Source organism: Urocitellus parryii, chromosome 15 (genome assembly GCF_045843805.1).
Source record: "Urocitellus parryii isolate mUroPar1 chromosome 15, mUroPar1.hap1, whole genome shotgun sequence".
In the NCBI taxonomy this organism is placed as follows: domain Eukaryota; kingdom Metazoa; phylum Chordata; class Mammalia; order Rodentia; family Sciuridae; genus Urocitellus; species Urocitellus parryii.
In genome coordinates, this window is record NC_135545.1 from 7,288,355 (window position 1) to 7,308,432 (window position 20,078).

Here is a 20,078-nt window from a genome sequence, read left to right on the forward strand (position 1 = left end):
CTTCCTCAAACTGTCACCGACAGTTCCCCTTCCCGCAGTCGGCCTCCCGGGCCCGCCCCCCCTCCGGTCCCTCCCACTTTTCCCAAACAAAGCTCCCGGCAACTTTCTCCCTGGCAGCGCCCCGCCCGCCCGCGGCTCCCCAGCCCCAGGCCGGGAGGTAGGAAGGCGCCGGCGGGAGTCGGGATCCTGCTTTGGGGTGTGTGAGTTGGGGTGGGAAGTTATGCGTGATGAGGTGAGGCGTGTGTTTGTGGGACCGTCTCGCCACTGCTCGCCGCCCTCTTTTTGCCTGGGGGCCCGAGTTTGCGTTCGTGACCGAGCCCGAGTGTGGAGCTGGAACTTTCGAGGGAGTTAGGGTCTTGATGACGGGTCTGGTCTGGGAGTGAGCGCGCGGGAGTGGCTGAGAGCTGCGGACCCCGGCTCGGGCGTGCGGTGCGTGAGTGTGAGCGGTGTCCCTTTGCAGCGAGAAAGACCCCTTGCGTATTTCTGACCGAACTGGTGAGCTCGTGTGATTTATGGGCGTCTGATCTCCCTTACCAAAGAGGAAGGGTCCTGGGTGGTAGAGGAAAAAACTATCTGGAGTCCTGGATGCTCTTTCTTGTCTTTTCGGAGATTTGTGGACTGGAGCGGTAAATTAGGGGGTATCTTTCTTACCCTGCTCCTCCGTCCCTTTGTCTGGCCACATGGGGGAGGGTTGGGCTGGGATTTTGGCCTACAGGGGTCCTGAATGCTGCAGCGCCACTGGACTCGGCTTGGGGTCTTTGTCTGCCTCTGCCCCGGGTCCAGGGTCCAAGAAGGAGGGGGATGGGAACCTGGGACTCTGGGGTCCTGGGAAAGTCGTGAAAGACGTGGAGCCTCCAAGGAGGCGGGATCGGGCTGTATTGGAAAAAGTTTTCCCTGTTCCCGGCCTCCGGAAAGTCACTGGGAACTTGGATTGGATCTGAGCCCATGGCGCGGGGGGAGGGGAGGAGGCGGGACCGAGGGCCGGAGGGGAGGCGCCCTCACTGGCCAGCCCCTCCCCGACGGGGGTTGTGGGAAGCTGGGGGAGGGGACGCCTGGGCCCTTTGTTCTGGCACTCCAGATGGCCAGGCGGCCTGTCCCCCAGGCTGTGGTTCTGTGGGTGCCCTTGGCTCCCAGCCTGTGGTTCTGTGGGCTTCCCCGTCCCCCAGCCTGTGGTTCTGTGGCTCTTTCCTGGCCTCCGTATCAGTTTCGGCCTAGTCTCTGTTCCTATCTCATTTGATCTCTCTGCCTCTCTCTCTGACCTCCTCCTCCTCTTCCTCTCTCTGGATGTCAGTCCGCTTCTCTCTGGATCTCGTGTCTCATTCACTCTGGTCTCTGCCCCCTCTCTCTGGGTCTACGCACAGCCTGCCTTGGGCCGATGCCCCTCCCCCTTCTCTTCTAGCAGCTGCCGCTGGCATCCTAGCACCTGTTCTTGGATGGGACTAGAAGGTTTCACCACTCTCCATTTCGACAATAACACGGCTCCTCTCTTTAAAACCAGTAATCTGCACCCAGAGTTTCAACCTTCATGGCCCTTGGCATTACTCTGGGGTATTCCGAACTTCATCTTAATCTAAGTTCCTCTGGAAACTCAGGGGAGAACAGCTCTCCTAAGCTACCCCAGAAATCTATCCCCTTTCTCCTCTAGGATCCAGGAGTCTTGGCCTCAGCCCTCCTCCCTCAGACCCAGGGGTCCAGGCCCAGTCCCCGTCCCTCAGACCTAGGAGTCCTACCCCCAGCCCTTCTCCCTCAGACCCAGGGAGGGGTTCAGGACCCAGCTCTCCTCCCTCAGGCTCGGGGGTCTGACTCCTAGCCCTCACAGCTGCAAGCCTCTTTGGGTGAGAGGAAGGCCGCTGAGCTCTGTGTTCCTCCAGGCCCAAATGGGGGAACCCCGGGCTGGGGCCCCCCTGGACGATGGCAGCGGCTGGACAGGCAGTGAGGAAGGCAGTGAAGAGGGCACCGGCGGCAGCGAGGGGGCTGGGGGAGACGGGGGCCCAGATGCAGAGGGTGTCTGGAGCCCAGACATTGAGCAGAGCTTCCAGGAAGCCCTGGCCATCTACCCGCCATGTGGCCGTCGGAAAATCATTCTGTCTGATGAAGGCAAGATGTATGGTGAGTTCGCAGTGTCTTTTGACCTGACCCCCACAGAGTAATAACAGTAGCCAACACTTATGGAGCTCTAAGCATTGTCCCTGTAAACATGCACTGTGCCCTCCCAGTGACTCTCAGTTAGAAACCAGCGTCACCATTTGCACAGGTGAGGAAGTGGGCCTGGGAAGGTCAAGATGTTTGCCTAAGGTCAGAGCTAGTATGTGGCAGGGATGGGATGTGCTCCCAGGCAGTCTGGCCCCATAGAAGTGAGGAGACCAGCCCCCCAGCTTGCTATAACCCTTTGGGGACTGTTGCTACTCTCTTCTTTTCCTGGTGTTCACTCTGTCAGGAAGTTCTCCTAATGGCCTAACTCTGTTTTAATTTGACTCTTCAGGTCGGAATGAACTGATTGCCCGCTACATCAAGCTGAGAACAGGGAAGACCCGTACTCGCAAACAGGTCTCAGAACCCATTTCTGGGCTTCTGTCTGGGGCCAGCTTGTCCCTTTAGGGCATTCTTTGTATGGGCTAATTCAGGCTCAAAAGGAGGCTCTGGTTCATGTGTTTTTGCTTGTGTCCTTGGCATGTCTGGAGGCCTGGTCTGTCTGCTTGGCAGCAGTTTCCTAGCAGACAGAGAGACTAGGAAAAAGTCAAAGAGGGGAGGATGAAGACAGGACAGGAGCCTGGATTTGCTGGGTCAGGAAAGATGAGTGGTGTTAGTGAGTTCCTGGGAAAAACAGCTTGTGGGCACCATGTGTTTGAACACTGCAGAAATGACCTGTCTGCCTGTCACCCTTCAAGTGCTGGCAGCTCTGTGGGGCACCTGAGGGAGGGAAGGGGGAATGGACAGAGATGGGTGGTTGTGAGCTCAGTCTGCTTCTCCGTCAATACCTGCAGGTCTCTAGTCATATCCAGGTTTTGGCTCGAAGGAAATCCAGGGAAATCCAGTCCAAACTGAAGGTAAATGCCCAGGCAGACACCCTGAGGGGCAGATGGAGACCCAGAGGGATGGGGAGGGAGACCCAGAAGACTGGGGGTACTGAGACCCTGGGTAGGGAGAGACCTGAGAAAGGGAGGAGCCTGAGCTTGGGATAGGGAAGAAGGCAGGGCTGTGGGGACTCCCCAGAGGCTAGTGCTGTTGTCCCTCTGCCCTGTGCTCTTGGCCCTTCCTGATGATCTCATTGCTTTTCCCCTCTTGTGCTCTGAGGGCCTCCTCTTTGACTCCTCTGGTTCATCCCCCCCATCTCCAGCCCCCATGGGGCCTGCTGTTCTTTCTGTGCTCAGAAAGCTTCATTTCCTGTTGGAGATGTTCATGTCCATTTTCTTTTTCTTTTTTTCTGTCTTCTGGATTTCCTATTTCTTCTTAGTCTGAGACCCTCATTTTCTGTCCCTTTGGGTATGAGGTCTTCTTTGCCTCTTCGTTTAGACTTGGAGATAGTCACTTCCTGTTCATTTTTTCTTTTTTACCAGGAAGCTTTCCCTTCCTTTCTCTCTGTGTCGAAAACCTTTGCTTCCGGCCTTTTCTATACCGTGTCTGTTCTCTCTCTGTTCTGCTTGGGATTAGGAAACACTTACCTTCTATTCCCTGGGGCTCTGTAATTCTCATTTCCTGTTGCCTGGGCATCTGGAAACCTCTATTTCTGGCTTTTTCTTGACTTAGAAACTCTCTTTTATTCTGGTCTTTTATTCTGGTCGCAGAAAGTCCTTTTCCTCTCTAGGGCTGGCCACCTCTGCTTGCTGATCCCTATCCATCCATCACTCCCCCCTTGCTCAGCTCAGGGTGCCAGGGCTGGGCAGGCTGGTAGGGTAGGGAGGTGGGGGAGTCCAGGCTTCCTTCCTAAGTGGTGTTTTCTTTCCTCCTGTGGAACCTTCCCTCACTTCTTTGCAGGCCTTGAATGTGGTAAGTGCCCCTGCCCATTTCCCACATCCACTTACCCCAGACAACTGCCCCATCCCTAAGGAGACCAGGAGGGGTAGAGGGCGCTGGGGCAAGGGCTTAACCCTCCTTTGACCCTTTGCCTTGACTCCCTGGGTCTGTATCTCCCATCCTTGCCCCGCCTCATTATTGTCCCCCCCTGGCAGTGTTGACTGGTGTCCCCCATTAATATGGACCTTCAACTTCCCCCCAGGACCAGGTTTCTAAGGACAAGGCTTTCCAGACGATGGCTACCATGTCCTCTGCCCAGCTCATCTCAGCACCTTCCCTACAGGCCAAACTGGGCCCTGCCGGTCCTCAGGTGGCCTAGGCTGGGAATTGTGGGGGTTGGGCTGGAGGGGTGGGCCTGCAGTTGCCAACAGAGGACCACCTGACCCCTCCCCCCCACCTTCTTTGTCTTCTTCTCTCTAGGCCACTGAACTTTTCCAGTTTTGGTCAGGGGGCTCTGGCCCACCCTGGAATGTTCCAGAGTGAGTACTTTGTGTTCTGGCTTGGCACCTGACCCCCACCCTCCACATTTATGACCCCACCTTACACCTTCCAACTCTCTTTTGAACACAAATTCTGGAGCCAAGCTATTTGGATGTGAATCCTTGTCCTGCTCCTTGTTGTTCATGGGCCCCTGGGTAGGTGATTTCAATGCTCAGAACCTCAGTTTCTTCATCTCTAAAATGGGGGGCAATCACAATACCTGTCTCACACCCTTGTTGGGATTTAACCCTGTTGGGATAAATGAGTTTAACCTGTGTATAATGTTTAGCGTAGAACCTGCATATAGGAAGTGCTCAGGACCGGGTCTGAGCTGGGCTAGTGGGGAGGGGATGGGGCAGCAGGAGCCCAGAGGAGGAGGGATGCCATAGGCCCTGTCAGGCTGGGACAGAGGGAGGAGGCTGATGACTTGAGTTGGAGGGGCTGTCTGGAGATGTGCAGCCTGCGAGAGGAGTGGGTTTTGGCCTGGAGGATATTATGAGTAAACAGCTTCCCAGAGGGATCGTCTGGGCCCCAGAGGCTCATGGGAAGGCACTTGTAAGTCCAGAGTGTGAGGAGCCTCTGTATGTCCAGAGGCTGCTGGGACTGGTGAGGGGAGTTCCAGAGACTCATGGGAAGGGCATTTTCCATCCCAGAGAGGAGCCAGTGGACCCAGCCTGAGTATTGGAAGGGCAGTGTGGTCCCAGGGAAGTGTTGAGGGTATTGGCAGAGAAAGGGTTAGGTGACAGACTGGGGTATCCAGTTTGGGAGTGGAGACATGAAACTGTGGACAGAGGAGAATGTCAGAACAAGTTCCTGGGGCTGAAGGAATCACAGGTTTGCGGGGAAGCCATTACAGGAGGGGCCGTTCACCAGCACCATACTGAGTGCTGGGCTCCCCGCTTTCATGGAGCCGATATTCAAGTGTGTGTTGGGGTGCTGAATGTTAATTAAATCATCACCTACATAAAAACATGAAACGAGATGTGTGAAGTGCTATGAAGAACCACGGGAGCTTCTAGGTTGGAGGAGAAAGTTCTGGGGATTTCTTTGAGGAGATAACATTGAAGACTGAGGAAGGCTTAACCAGGTAAAGAAAGGGGGTGGAATATTTCAGGCAGAGAAAAGAGCATGTGACAAGGCCCTGAAGTAGGACAGTGGTGAGATCCAGGAAGTGAGAGATGCCAGTGTTTAGCAAGTGGCCAGTCAGGTATTTACTGAGCACCTATAAAGTGCCTGGTGCTGTGTTCAGTTTTGAGACCCCACAGTGAACAAGGGAGACCGAATCCTTATCTTCATGGAGCTTATATAGTTGGGGAGGGGAGGAGATAGACAGTAAACATGTAAAAATCAAGAATTAATAAGAAAAGGAATAACTATGAGAAATAAAGCAGGGTACACATGCTCTGTTTTATTTACTTTGTTTATTTTTTTGGGGGGTCTCCCACTTGCTGGGCAAGAGCTCCAGCACTGAGCCACCCACCAGCCCCAAGAGCTCTGTTTTAGACAGGGGTCAGGAAAGCCCTTTCTGAGAAGGTAGCATTAGAGTAATGACCCTGATGACAAAAAATCATGTCAACAAGCAGAGCATTGGAGTTTAGCGTTCAGAATTGAAACGACAAGGACTGGGGCAGAGGGCCCGGGAGGTGGGATCGAAGGTCCCTGGAGCTCCTTTCTGATCCTGGTCTTTTGACCCTTGACTTCTCTCCTGACCTCTGATTCCCAAATTTCCTCACCACCCTCTCTCCTGGGCTACCTCTGGGCTTCTGGGGCTGTGTCTGAACCTATGGCCATTAGCCGTAGGTGGCTATTTACATTAAAATTAAATGATGTGGAAATTCAGATCTTGAGGTGCGCTGTCCACGTTGCTGCTCAGTCACATGTGGCCAGTGGCTACTGCATTGCGTGGAACGTTTCCATCAAACAGAAAGTTCCACTGGACGGCTCTGCCTTCCCACCCTGGCCTTTGGCTGGATGTCTAATCATTTCTTCCAACACTCCTCACCCTTCAGTCTCTCCTTTCTCCAAACTCTCCATCTTCTGTGTCTTCTCCCATCTCTTAAGACCTGCTTTCTCTTCTCTTTCTGGCATTTTGTGAAAGGCACTGGGTTTGAGTCCAGGCTCCACTGCAAAACCTAGCTGTGTGGCTTTGAGCAGGTTGATTGATCTCTCTGTGCCTCAGTTTCCTCATTTGCAAAATGAGAAGAGCAGTAATTGCACCTACCTCATTGGGTGTGAGTGTTCAATGAGACCATGCATGTAATGTGTTAGCGTAGGGTCTGCAGTCCCCGCCTCCCTGCACCTCTCCACTCTGCTGACCCTGGCTTCCTTTGTCCCTTAGCGTGAAGCCATTCTCACAGACACCGTTCTCCTTGTCACTGACTCCCCCATCTACTGACCTCCCAGGTAAGAGTCTGTTATCTTCCTCTCCTTGTGTGCCCTCTCTACCTTTGACCCCAGGTCTCTCCTTCAACCTTCCATTAGTCAGGGGACACATTCTTACTGAAGCAGGGTGTCTGGCTGGGGACAGGGTGTTTGGAAAGGTAAGTGGCAGAATTTGCAATGGTTAGGAGCACAGCTTCTGTATCTAAACATCTTGGGTTCGTGTTCTGCCACGTGCTAGTTTATAAGACATTGGGAAGTGTATTAGTCAAGATTCTTTCAGTTGCAAGAGAAAGAAACCCAAATAAAACTGAATAGTGGAGAAAAAGAATTTACTGGTTTCAATTAACATATAGTCCAGAATTGTGGCTTCAGGCATGGCTGGATCCAAGGGTTCTTAGGGTAGCACCAGGGCCTACTTCCATCTGCTTTCTTCAATGGCACTTCCATTTCCCACCTGGCAGCCAAGATGGTTTTCAGAAGTCCATGTTGATGTGACCCTCAACATCAACATTAACTGGTGAAAGAGCAAGTCCAATACCTATGGCTGCAAGTAATATAATATCCAAACGACTAGTGCCTTACATGGTAAAGGCTTTAATGATTCCACATAACAACTCTGCAGGTGGGCTGCCTTTGTGTTCAGCAGCTCAACAATATCAGGATTGGCATCTCTGTAGTTCCCTTGGCCTCTGTCTTCCTGTGGCTAGATGGCTTCTCTAACCCCAGACATCACATTCTCAAGCAGGACTTGGCCAGGGCCAAAAACTTTCTCCTCCCAAAGTTCTGTCTTTTTTATTCAGGAAGAAACTCCTTCCCAGAAGCCCCCCAGCAGATTTCCCCTAACGTCTCATTGGCCAGGACTGTGTCACATGGCCACCTCTAGCTGCATGGGAGGCTGGGAAAGTGAGTATTTAGCTTTTTCAGCTTCTAAGTGGAGGCAGGCAAGAGAGCACAGTGCCTGAGACAGTCAGTAAATGTTAGCCATTTTTATTGTTTCTTCTTCTCTTTCTCTAGGGTACGAGCCTCCCCAAGCCCTCTCACCCCTGCCTCCACCTGCCCCATCACCCCCAGCCTGGCAGGCTCGGGCTCTGGGCACTGCCCGGTTGCAGCTGGTGGAGTTCTCAGCCTTTGTGGAACCACCCGATGCAGTTGACTCTGTGAGTGAGGTTTTGGGATTGTCACTGGGGGATTTGGGAACTTGAGGGTGATGGGGAGGGAATGCATAGAGAGGTGCTTCCCTGAATGGAGGGCGTGTGAAACTGGCTGCTGGGCCCCACCCCCAGAATTTCTGATCTAGATGAGAAGCTTGAGAATTTGCATCGCCAACCACCTCCCAGATGATATTGAGGCAGCTGGTCCCAGAGACCACGTTTTGAGAACCACTAGCATAAAGGAACTGGAAGGTCATGGGGTCTCAGGTTGTGAAGATCAGAGAAACTCCCCAGGACATCATCCATCTATCCATTCATTCATTCACCAAACACATTTGAATTCCTGCTGTTTGATAGGTTTTGAGATACACATTAGGAACCTGGAGAAGCAGATCTTATTGCTGGGGGCTCAGATTTCTCCTTGGATAGGATGAAGATGGATGCTGTGCTAGTCAGGATGGGCTGGCTGTTAGAAGAAACAACTCTCAGCTTTCAGGCATTGAACACCATAGACATTTTTTACTCATATTTCAATGTAGGTGTTCAGCAGGAATCATGGTGATTTGGGGATCTAGGCTCCTTCCATTTTATGGTTCTGCCATTTTCTAGGACTTCAAAATCGTTTGCTGGATTCTCTGCATCTGGCCAGCAGATGGAGGAAGGGAGAGAGGCAAGATTATTCTGGTATTTTTTTTTTTTTTTTTTTGCCTCTGGCTTGGATGTGGCATTGATCAAGTCTGCTTACATCCCATTGGCTAATACTTTATCATGCGGTCCCAGCTAACTGCAAAGGGACCTGGGAAATGTAGTTTAGTGCAGTGAAAAGGAGTTTGAACCCATAGCCACACAAGCACCAATGGAATCACCAATCACAGTAAATGGTGATGCTGCTAAAACTTGAGTTGGATTAGGTTAAAATCTTTCCATGCCACTTGAGGGAAAAATTGCACAAAGATCTGCACCTGCTTAGTGCAGTGTCATGCACCTGTAATCCCAGCGGCATGGGAGACAGACAGGAGGATCGTGAGTTCAAAAGCCAGCCTCAGCAACAGGGCGGGGTGGTAAGCAACTCAGACCCTGTCTCTAAATAAAATACAAAAAAGGAAAAAAAAAAAGGGCTGGAGATGTGGCTCAGTGGTCAAGTACCCCTAAGTTCAATCCCTGGTACCAAAAAAAAAAAAGACATCTGTATCTTTCCATTCCCTCTCTGCTTGGACCTCCTGTCCTCTCTTACTGGTTTAGTCTGCTCCAGCTATATCAATCTGCTTGCTCTTTCTTGAACACACCTGGCCCACCCCTGCTTTAAGGGTTTTGCACCTGCTGTTCCTGTTGTCTGGAATTTGCAAACCTCAGACCACATTGTGACTCATAATCACATACCTTCAGGACAGTTTATTTTCTCATAGGCTTTCCCAAACCACTTGATGGAAATTTCAGGTGCCATCACTTTCAGCTTCTTTATTATGATTTCTTTTCATAGCATACATTGCTCCTTGAAATTTACATTAATTGTAGGCTGATTTTTAAGTTTTCTTTCCCTGCCAGTAAACTGTGAAATCCATGAGGTCATAGACTTTGTCTTGTAGTGCCAGGACAGAATAATGTCTGCATACAGCAGGTTTCTCAATGCATGTCTGTTGAATAATGAGTATGTGCTGGCATTGAGGAAACTGAGTTTTTGTGGAAATACAGAGGAATAATTCTCCCCAGGGAGTCAGCAAAGGCTTCCTGAGATGACAGTAATTGAATTGGGCTTTGAGGATTGCATAGGGGTTTGCCACGTGCAGCATTAGATGCTCCAAGCATAGGGATGGGCAGAGCATGGAATTTCCAGGGACACAAATAATAGAGTAGTGGGGAGGGGGTGAGGCTGGGGATGGGTGGGTGCTGCTGGTTTTCAGCTTGCTTCCTCTTAAGGGCAGTTGGGGAACCATGGAAAGGATGGGAGTAGAGAGATCCTGTCTGACTGTGATCAAAGGAGGATTCCAGAGTTAGGCAGATTTGATTAACTTGGGTCTGGAAAGATGGACAGAAGATTTATACTGGAGGAGAAGATGGGAGAAATTAAGAAATCATGAGAATGGGGACAGATAGGGAGTCTTGGATATGGGCTATGTGGATTCCCATCCACACATCCATCCAACCACCTATCCATCCATTGAATGTTCATGAGCACTTGTTGAATACAGGGCTGGGTTGTGGGTTTTTCCTGGAGGCACTAGAAAGCCATGGAAGGACTATGGACAGGAGAGGGCCAGGGTGTGCTCTCTGGAGAGCCCTGTGAGGAATGAGATGGAGGGGAGACGGTGGAGACTGGGAATTCAGAGCGGAGGCTGGGGTCGTGCTGGGGGCCCAGGAACTGGGAGTGCTTTTGGGGGCAGATGGGTGTGAACAGTGTACCAGTGAACAGTGTGGAGCACCAGGTAGGGGCTGTGGGGATGGTGACAGTGTGGGATGGCCTCGTGCAGTGAGGTCAGGAGTCCAGCCCACTCCCCACCCCCCACTCACGGTTGGCCCTCCTCAGTACCAGAGGCACCTGTTTGTGCACATCAGTCAGCATTGTCCCAGTCCTGGAGCACCGCCATTGGAGAGTGTGGACGTCCGGCAGATCTACGACAAATTTCCTGAGAAAAAGGGTGGTCTGCGGGAGCTGTATGATCGAGGCCCTCCCCATGCCTTTTTCTTGGTCAAGTTCTGGGTGAGTTCTGGAAGCAAAACCAAAAGTGCTTAAAGACCATGTGACATCCCAGCTAAGGTCATTGGCTAGATGGAAGAGTCTCAGGACTTCTCAGGACAGCCTGGGCCTTATGGGTCAGTCCTCAGGGCTTGAGTGTCAGTCTCTGTTGCAAGAAGGAATGCTGAGGAGTCCAGCCCCTGGAGCGGGATGGAGGCACTTGAGACTCCCCAGAACCCACTAGGCTGCCACCCCAAGTCATGGGACTAATGTGTCTTAGGATTGGCTTTCCACGTTCAGGTCACTCCAGGCCCTACCTGACCACACCAACCTTGTTGCTAAGGAACAGCCACCTCCCTTAGCCCATGGAGTTGTGGAGGATTCTGGTCTCTATAGGTGGGACTGAGACTTTGCTAGTTTCCACCAGATTGCTAGAGAATGTCTTGCCCTGGGGAAGTGACTAAAGGAGCTGGGGAGTGGCTTTGTAAAGTTCTGTATTTAATAATCATTTATTGAACGTTTATTATACCTGATACCAGGTGCTATGCATACTCAACCCTTCGTGTATCTGGATTTCACATCAAGCTGCAGGTAGAAAATGTAGTTAGGCCTACGAAGGTTGTGTTTGTGCTAACATGTACAGGTTTTTTTTTTTTTTTTTTGGTCATTATTCCCTAAACAATACACTATAACAACTATTTACATAGCATTTACATTGTATGAGGTGTTATAAGTCACCTAGAAGTGATTTAAAGTATACAGGAGCATGTGTGTAGGTTATATGAGGAACTTCAGGGTCTACAGACCTTGGAATCTATGGGGAATCCTGGAACCAGTACCCATGGAAACCAAGGGATGACTGTATATAATTGTGACTAAGGATCCATCTTGGGTGTTTTTTAGGCCTATTTGGTTTGGTGTCCAGTACAATAACTGACACTACAGGGGCTCAACAAATGTTTTCTGAATTTCAAGGGGATGTTAACTCCTGAGGTAACCAGGGTGGTGGTGGGATCTAGTCTCTCAGGAGGAAGTCTGCTGGGGCCTAGAGCTGTCCTGGTCTTGCTGGGTATGACTGACTATGGTTTTAAAGCTTTCTGGCTTGTGGTGTGAAGGCCCAAGATGACTCTAGGTATGTGCTGCAGAGATCTTGGGCACTGCTAGGGCTTAAGACAGGCCCCACCAACTCCCAGATCTGGAGAGACACCTACTTAGGAAGCCTGCTGATAAGGGCTTGGGTGTTGCCTGGCTTCACAGGGTCCTGTTGCCAGGATGGAGGATGGAGTCAAGCTTTTGAGGAGACTGACCTGGCAAGGTGTTAACAACTTAAAGTTAGGAAGAGGAGAGGTATCCTCTACCTCCCAAGGAGGTGGCTCAGACTCAGGCTTCATTAGGCCCCTCCTGGTCTAATGACACTTGACCACCTGTCTGCACACTTGGCATCTGGGATGACGCAGGGGACCTTACCTGGGAGCACCAGCTGAAAGTGTTGGAGAGTGTTCTGGAAAGGAGTCCAGCCCTGTTGCTAGGGAGTAGTATTTACCTTAGCAACCAAGGTAGTGAAGGGCTCTGAGGGAGGCCATTGGGTCTCAACCTGTTGCTAGGGGTAACTGCCTCCTTAGTAACTGGGCCCTTGGAAGGGGCTGAACTCTTATGTTAGGGCTTCAAGGGGAAAAATATGAATTCCAGAATTCCTTGGCTACTGGGGAGAGCGTGTCAGGACCATTTTGAGGACCCAGACTTTTCCAACACTGATGGGATGGGTGGGTCTTCTCCAGAAACCAGCTCATGGAGATACGGGAACTTTGAAAGCTGAGGAAGATGGTGGACAACTACAGGGGCAACAGGAAACCAGGCTCTGGGGCAGGGTTTATAAAGATGTCCCCTCCTACTCACCCTGTGCTTCCCCATCTCCCAGGCGGACCTGAACTGGGGCCCAAGTGGTGAGGAGGCGGGGGCTGGCAGCAGTGGCGGCAGCAGCGGTGGCTTCTATGGAGTGAGCAGCCAGTACGAGAGCCTGGAGCACATGACCCTCACCTGCTCCTCCAAGGTCTGCTCCTTTGGCAAGCAGGTGGTGGAGAAGGTGGAGGTGAGGCTGGAGGTGTGGGTGCCATCTCCCCTCTGGGGGTGCCACACAGACCATGAGCCATGATGGCACAGGCATTTGTGGGGTGTGGGGAGCAGTCGCAGCCTCTGGGGGTTTTAGTGTGTGAGCTTGGAACTAACACAGGCTTCAGAAGCCACAGATAGGGGGCATTTTGAGAGTGGAAAGGTGTGAAGATTGTAAGATTCAAAAGACTATGGATATGAAGAATTTGCAGGGCAAAGAGGTTCAGAAGTCAGATTTAGGGCTTGCTGGGACCTTGGGGGTTTCAAGTACAGTTTGTAGGTATCATGGGGCAAGGGTCTTGGAGGGTTTGGAGGTCTAATAAGGTTGTTGAGAGTTCAGAGGACATGGAGGGGTTTCTGGTTTGCCTGCTCAGATCCTGTATCAGAAGACACTGAGTGTTCAGTGCTTGGTCTCTGGGCACTGAGGGTGGGTTGCTGGAGGGGAGTGAGTATGGCATCTGAGGGGCATGCTGGGCTCCATTCCTAGGTGCCCTGTGTGTGTCTTAGCCACTGTCTTCCCACTCCCTGCCCCCATTCAGACGGAGCGGGCCCAGCTGGAGGACGGGCGCTTCGTGTACCGCCTGCTGCGCTCACCTATGTGCGAGTACCTGGTGAATTTCTTGCACAAGCTACGGCAACTGCCCGAGCGATACATGATGAACAGCGTCCTTGAGAACTTCACCATCCTCCAGGTGACGTGGGGGTGGGGTCTGGCTGGAACAGGGGCCTTGACGTAGAGAAGAGTGCTCTCCCAGATCCTTAGCTTAGGGGATCCCTTTACCCAGGGGACTGATGCAGAGGGAGCTCCAGAGGGAACCCTCATCCTGGAAATTGAGGCAATAGGGACTCCAGAGATGACCCTTAGCTTATAGGCTCTGTTCCCCTAGGAAGCTGATGTGATGGGGGACTTTATAGCACTCTCACATAGAAGGATCCCTCTCATTGGGGAAATTGACATGGGGGACACCTCAAGGTGATTCTCAAGTTTCCCAGGGAATCTCTCCTGGCTCAGGGATCATGAGCTAAAGGAAGTCCATTTAATTTGGGGGGATGTGCTGAGGTAGAGACCTGTTGACTGGGGCATCTGGTGACTCTCTTTACCTATGACATGGTGGAGATCTCTGAAACCTGGGGAATAGGACGTGGTAGGATTTGAGGCCTCTCCACTGCTGATCCTCAGCTTAGGGACAATCCCTATTGTCCAGGGAACCTGACCCGTTGGGCACCTTTTTACTTGGGGGAACATAATGTGGTTTACTGGCAGGTGGTAAAGAGGCCTGCTGGGGGTCCCCTGGTAGCCTGGGAAGGCCCCAGGAATCCTTCTAAGCATAAGCCCATTCTCCTGGCCTCCCTGGCAGGTGGTGACCAACAGAGATACCCAGGAACTGCTGCTCTGCACCGCCTACGTCTTCGAGGTCTCCACCAGTGAGCGTGGGGCCCAGCACCACATTTACCGCCTGGTCAGGGACTGAAGAAGGAGCCCACAGTTGGCTCAGCCCCGAACACCTTCCTCCTAGGAAGGACCCTCCAGCTCTCTTCACGATTCTTATTTGGGAAGGGGGCTGTGATGGAAAGGGGCTGACCACAGAGGCCTGAACAACGAGGACTGTCTCCTATTAGAAAGGACCCCCAAACCTGCTTGGTGAGCTGAACAAACCAGGACTGAAGATAGACCCCAGTACTGGGACCTCACAGGGGGTGTCTGAAACTCCTGAGCATCAGGGATTGGGGACAGGAATAAGACAACCCCCAGGTACACCACTGGTTTCCTGGCCTCTAACTCTCTTCTGGATGTTTTGGCAGGCCCTGGTTCCACATTGGCTTGTCTTCCTTCCTTTTTTCCAGCTGTCTCCTCCCCTAAATATCTGCCCCCCCCTTCTGATCTGTGATGTCACAAATTGAGGATTAACCTTTTTGTGCAGAGCCAGGTGGGCCCTGCAAATATTTTGCTTTTTAAAAAATATAACGAAGTATTTATATGTGGGTGTTAGGTTGTGACTTTTTCGCAGCTGGGAAAGGAGAGGGGTGCGTCTTTCTAATCTCATCTCCCTTCTATGTGAGCCTCGGGTTAGATTGCTGCTTTCCCCATTCAAAGCGTTTTGGTTTGTGTTCTGACAAAGAATAAGGCTATTTTACCAAAATGCAGGGGATTTATTTGAGGTTTGAGTGAAAAATAATCTTGTGGGAGGTGGTAGGCCAACAGATGAGTCAAGGAAAGGAAGCATGTGTGGGGCAGGAAGCCCCAGGTCCCCCGGGGGAGGTGGTGGCAGTGGCCAGGCAGACATCTGGGTCCCCAAGGGAATGAGGAGGTGGAGGGCTCAAGGGAAACAAATATTTACAAGTCCAGGGCACTTGAAGGGGTCGGGGAGGGGTCTAGCGGTATCGAGCCAGCCGGTTGTAGTAGACGTGGTCCAGGTTTCTGCACAGGAATATCGAGAGCGTCATGAAGCCGAGCTATGGAGAAAGGAGACGCGATCAGAGATGACAAAGGGCTTCCAGTGAAGGGGGTGAGGGGTGACTTTGGCCCTGGAAGCAGAAAAGTCAGAGGGTGGGGTTAGGGTAAGAAAATAAGGCTCCTAGGCTCCTGTGTTGTGTGTGTGTGTGGGGGGGTAGGTAGAAAATGGGTGGGGCTAGAGGAAGAAGTGGGTAAGTTGAGAGCTAGAGAATGATAAGCTGAGCTACAGCAGTGATGAGTCCAGGAACCATGAGTAGGGGAAGCCCTGTGTCAACAGGTGGGGAGGCGGCGGGGTTGAGCGGGAGAAGGAGTCAGGTCGGAAGCAAGCCTAGGGTCCTTTATTCTGGAGGTTCATCTGTTTCCCCCTCCACTTCAGCTTCTACGTCCACCTCAGCCTCCACCTCTGCGCTAGAACTCCCAGTATCAGGTTGCTCTTCCTCTTGATCCGAAAGCCGCCAGGGCCCCAGGGCCATGGGAAGCTTGCCCTGCGGGACTTTTCCCCCCCAGTTGGGGCAAGCACCGGCCATGCCCCATCCACCCCACGAAGCACTGGTACGTCCGCTGCTGGTGAGGACGCCACAGCGACCGCCACCGCTGTCGGCACTAAGGCAGGGCGGAGGGCTTGAAGTACCCGGACCCATACGCGGCTCGGGTTCCCGGCGGGGTGCTTTGCGCCGCAGCTGTAAGCTCAGCACCATCACACTCACCTGCGAGGAAAGGGGGGCGATAGTGTGGCCCATAACAGGAGGCTTTCCTGCTACGGCCAATCAGGGCTCACCGAAGCTAGGTCTCCGCCCCCTCCCATCCTGAGGCGGCAGCGCGAGAGCCAGGAGGGGCGGGACTCCGTGACGCATGCGTCCTTCCCAGGCTACCCGAGGATTTAGGGTTAAAGGTAGGTCTGTCTATAGACTAGGGCCAATCGCGAGTGTGAGCGGAGCCAAATCACCTCGAGTAGACCGACGGCCAGACAGATGCCCACTATGGAGACGAGGTTGTTGTGCAGCCACTTCTGGAGGCTCTGTGCGCAGCCCTGGACGTATAGGGGAAGGTTAAAGGCAGCTTTGTAGGATTCGCCCTCAGGCCCAACCCTAATATTCTCCACAGTTTGGCCTTCTCCTTTCAGACACTGACCCATTTTTTTTTCCTGTTGCTCGGATTCTCTAGTCAGCTCCTGTACATCCGCCTCACCTCTCCCAAATGTCTCCTCGCCCTTGACCTCAGTGTTAAGGCCCCGCCCTTTCATCAGACTCCGCCCCCTTTGGAGGTTCCCGCCCCTCCGTTGTACCGTTCGTTCAAGCCCCACCCTTCTCTCGCCCCCCACCTCAGGCGACACCCCATGCCACACCCCACCTGTTCAGTCTGGTCGAGTTAGTTGTGCTCCAGGCCCTTTCTTTCTTTTATATATATTATATATATTTTGGTTGTCGTTGGACACAGTACCTTTATTTTATTTATTTATTTTCATGTGGTGCTGAGGATCGAACCCAGCTCCTCGCACGTGCCAGGCAAGCACTCTCCTGCTGAGCCACAGCCACAGCTCCTCCAACCCTTTCTTACCTCGCGGTAGATGTGGCCATTTGCAGGGACCACGCAGATGTCTGTACTGTGCCTGGGTCGTGCCCGCGGTCCGAACCGGCCGAGCTGGGGGAAGATAATCTTATCGAAGACTGCGGAGTCGTTGGTCGCCGCCGAGGAGTTGTAGCAGGAGCAGGGCACGCGGTGCGCCTCCGACCCGTTGCCTCTCAGGACGCGGACCGGGAACCAGTCCTGGGGAGAATGCCAGCCGCAGCAGCGCAGCTGAGAGAGGGATACCAGTCAGGAATATCAGGTCATGGCGGGGAGCAGGGAGCTGAGTGGTTCGTGAAGGGCAGGGAAAGGTGAGCTGGGCTGGGACCGCGATGGAGCCAGGGCTAGGGCCAGGAGAGACACTTAAGGACTAGGAGAGATGTGAGTCACGGGGTGACCTGGGGCTAGAAGAAAGCATCACGTTGTGAACCGGAGATTGGGTCGGAGGTGCAAGACTGCCTCCCACAGGGTTAGGTGGATGGGTGCAGAGCTACATATCTAGGGAGTGGAGTCTCTCCAAGGGTTGGGATCCGTCAGAGTCAGGTTCCAGCTCCGGGTCATGCAGAGCTGTTGGGACTCCCGCCGCCTCCTGAGGGCAGGGGCGGGGTCTTGAGGTAGAGGGCGGAGTCGGGGTACTGGGCTACGTTGGAGCCAGTTATATTATTATCTGGGGGTGGGGCCATGTCGGGGGTGGGGTTAGAATGAGCGAGCCCTGGAGCTGGAGGCTGGGCCCAGTAGGGCGGAGTCTCCTTGATGGATCGAGCTGAACTGAGCCTTGTTAGAATACTGGAGCTAGAGAAGGGGTACACCTCGGGGTTGGGCTCGTGTACCTGGAACTGCACATAGTCCCAACTCTCCTCGGCCGCTGTCTCCTCCGGATCAGCACGGTAGTTTTGGATGGCCTCTAGCACGATGTCCTGCACTCTTCGCTCCACCTGAGAGTTTGTGGGTGAGGCTGGGCCTCATCAGCCCCATCCCACTCCAGCCCCTCCCAGGCTGTTCAGTGCCAACGGGTTTCTGGGCATATCTTTGCACTGACTTGGTTCCTTCCTGAATGGTTAGCTGTTTCTCTGTTGCTTAGAATCTCTTTCTATGCATTTCTGTCATCCTCTATTTCTAGGGGTCATTAGGAGTCTATAGCATTTCTGGGACTTCTATTTCTCTGTCTCTCTCCCTCCCCACCCTCCTCCATCAGCAGGGGCTCGTTATGTCGCCCAGGCTGGCCTGGAACTCCTAGACTCTAGCAATCCTCCCACCTCAGCCTCCGGAGTGACTCAATATCTGAGACTGCTGGCTGACCACCATGCTGGACTTTCCCTTTGAATCTCTGCGTTTCCCTCCCTCTATGTCCTTGTGTCTTTCTCTGTCTCCTTCTCTGTGTCTGTCAGCCTCTGTATCTGCATCTCTGTCCTTCGGTATCCTTGTTTCTTTCCATCTTCCTCTGCCCATTATTTCTTTGTCAGTGCCTATCTGCTTCCCCCCCTCCCCCGCCATCTCTCCACCACTCCTGCAAACCCCACACTACCTACTCAGCTGCCAGGGATGGGGTGCTATTGACAGGCGCTCACCCGGACCCGCTGAGTTGAGATGAGGATCCCCAGGGTGATCTGCGTGGCAAACAGGAGCAGCAGCATCCCAAAATACTAGTGAGTAGAGGGGAGAGGTCAGGCTGACCTTTTCCCCTGGCCTTTTTAGATGGGGAAGTGTTCTTGAGGATGGCTAGTGGGCAGGGCACTCACCAGACCCAAAAGGCAGCGGAGCTCCTTGAGGGCCCCTACACAACCCAGGAGGGCGAGGCCCATGGTGAGGATTCCTGAGATGGCCAGGACCTTGGACCAGATCTGCAGGGCCACGAAGGTCAAACCTGGAAGAAGTGAGAGGCAGTGATGGTGGACCCAAGTACACAGCTCCAGGCAACTCCATGCCCCACCCAGGCAGCCACCCAAGTGCGGTGCAGTGTCCTAGGGGCCTCTCCCTGTGCCCTGGACCTCCCTTTCTCTGAATGTTTGCTTTTCTCTGGGACCGTCTTTGCCCCATCCTGAGTCTCTGTTTCTCTTCTAAGACTTTCTCCTACTATCTCCCCCCCCCTGTGTTTTCCCCCATCAGCATCTGTGTCAGCCCCATCACTTGTTCTGTTACTTTGCCTCTGTCACTTAAAACCCCTGGAAGCCAAGAGAATGATATTTATTTCCTAGAGTTTTTTTTTTTCTTTCTTTCTTTTTTTTTTTTAGATCTAGTTTTGCTCTGTTGCCTGCCTGGCCTCAAATCCCTGAGTTCAAGCGATCCTCCTCCCTCAGCCTCCTGAATAACTGTGTCATTGCACCTGGACACGTGGAGTATAAGTTGAACCCAACCCTAATGCAAGGCAAACACTTAGTAAATATGAGCTTACTTTCATTATGTCTATTATAACAATTTTGCCCTTTGCTTCCTGCTGTGTGACACCAACAAGGGACTTCCCCTCTATGAATCTCAAGAGATGGGAAGGTTTATGGGAGGACCTGATGAATATCAGTTCAAGATCTGACACAGGAAGAGCTTGAGAAATGAATATTGTTGTCACTGTTATTATTATTGGTACGCACAACCCCATGTTCCAGAGGAAGACAGGCTTTGAGAAGCGAGTGACAGTGGTAAGGCTGGCATCTGCCTGGGGAATTGGGCATTCTTGGCCTCGTTAGGATAAGGGAGACCGCGGGAGGCTGCTTGGTGGCAGGCTGGGTCCAGGTCTGCTACAGGAAGGCCCTCCCTGACTGCCCCAGCCCCCTCACCCACAAACGACACGAAGCTGGCCTTGTCAATGAGTATCCAGATGCCGAAGCAGAAAATCAGGCTTCCCAGGACCTGGGGAAGGAAGATGAGAGTGTGACAGTGGACAGGGGATATGAGGTCCACGAATGGGGCTGGGCTGGGGCTGGGGCTGGGGCTGGGTAGCCACGCGAGGCAACTCACAAAGAAGAAGAGGTTGAAAACGAAGAGGAAGTACTTGATGAGGCTGAGACAGCTCTCCTGCGCCGACATCTTCACCTAGAGTGGAGAGTGACTGGCTGGATGGACCAGACAGAGGTGTTGGCAGCGGGGAGACAGGCAGAGCGACAGAGGCCGAGAGGAGACACAAAGAAAGGCCAAGAGGAGGAAGAACACAGAAAGAGGAAGTTCCAGCGGTGGAGGGGTGGGGCCCCTCCCAGTCCGCTTCACTGGAGATGACTCTGTCTCTCTAACCCGCCCCACCTGGACGCACTCTTGT

The 20,078-nt window shown here is 52.8% G+C and overlaps 2 protein-coding genes across 4 annotated transcripts; one reads left to right on the forward strand and one right to left on the reverse strand.

Annotated features, from left to right (window-relative positions):
• Positions 1-106: 106 nt before the first annotated feature.
• On the forward strand, positions 107-14,775 carry Tead2 (TEA domain transcription factor 2). 3 transcript variants are annotated; one of them, XM_026406393.2, is made up of 13 exons: positions 107-157; positions 1,872-2,109; positions 2,483-2,547; positions 2,985-3,047; positions 3,976-3,987; positions 4,217-4,324; positions 4,435-4,493; positions 6,833-6,897; positions 7,891-8,033; positions 10,552-10,725; positions 12,620-12,790; positions 13,350-13,502; positions 14,169-14,775. In XM_026406393.2, the coding sequence occupies exons 2-13, from the start codon at positions 1,878-1,880 to the stop codon at positions 14,280-14,282; spliced, it is 1,359 nt and encodes a 452-aa protein (XP_026262178.1). In that variant the 5' UTR covers positions 107-157; positions 1,872-1,877; the 3' UTR covers positions 14,283-14,775. The 3 variants fall into 3 exon arrangements, with proteins under 3 accessions (XP_026262178.1, XP_026262181.1, XP_026262177.1); XM_026406396.2 differs by having other exon boundaries at positions 12,620-12,751; XM_026406392.2 differs by having other exon boundaries at positions 135-196.
• A 239-nt stretch (positions 14,776-15,014) lies between these two features.
• Positions 15,015-19,949, reverse strand: Cd37 (CD37 molecule). The gene is made up of 8 exons (XM_026406360.2): positions 19,784-19,949; positions 19,603-19,675; positions 18,571-18,695; positions 18,400-18,474; positions 17,662-17,766; positions 16,823-17,062; positions 16,212-16,295; positions 15,015-15,264 (listed from the first exon to the last, which is right to left on the reverse strand). Exons 1-8 carry the CDS (start codon positions 19,850-19,852, stop codon positions 15,184-15,186), a joined length of 852 nt encoding a protein of 283 aa, XP_026262145.2. The 5' UTR covers positions 19,853-19,949; the 3' UTR covers positions 15,015-15,183.
• Positions 19,950-20,078: the final 129 nt, after the last annotated feature.

What these genes read in the sequence shown, in the direction of transcription:
- Cd37 (XM_026406360.2), bottom strand. Translation starts at nt 19,852, where the DNA reads ATGTCGGCGCAGGAGAGCTGTCTCAGCCTCATCAAGTACTTCCTCTTC. An exon ending in TTTTCAACCTCTTCTTCTTT is followed by an intron (nt 19,676 to 19,783) that starts GTGAGTTGCCTC and finishes TTCCTTCCCCAG; the next exon opens with GTCCTGGGAAGCCTGATTTT. An exon ending in TCTCAACTCAGCGGGTCCGG is followed by an intron (nt 17,767 to 18,399) that starts GTGAGCGCCTGT and finishes ACAAACTCTCAG; the next exon opens with GTGGAGCGAAGAGTGCAGGA.
- Tead2 (XM_026406393.2), top strand. Translation starts at nt 1,878, where the DNA reads ATGGGGGAACCCCGGGCTGGGGCCCCCCTGGACGATGGCAGCGGCTGG. An exon ending in AGACCCGTACTCGCAAACAG is followed by an intron (nt 2,548 to 2,984) that starts GTCTCAGAACCC and finishes CAATACCTGCAG; the next exon opens with GTCTCTAGTCATATCCAGGT. An exon ending in CCACCCTGGAATGTTCCAGA is followed by an intron (nt 4,494 to 6,832) that starts GTGAGTACTTTG and finishes TTTGTCCCTTAG; the next exon opens with CGTGAAGCCATTCTCACAGA.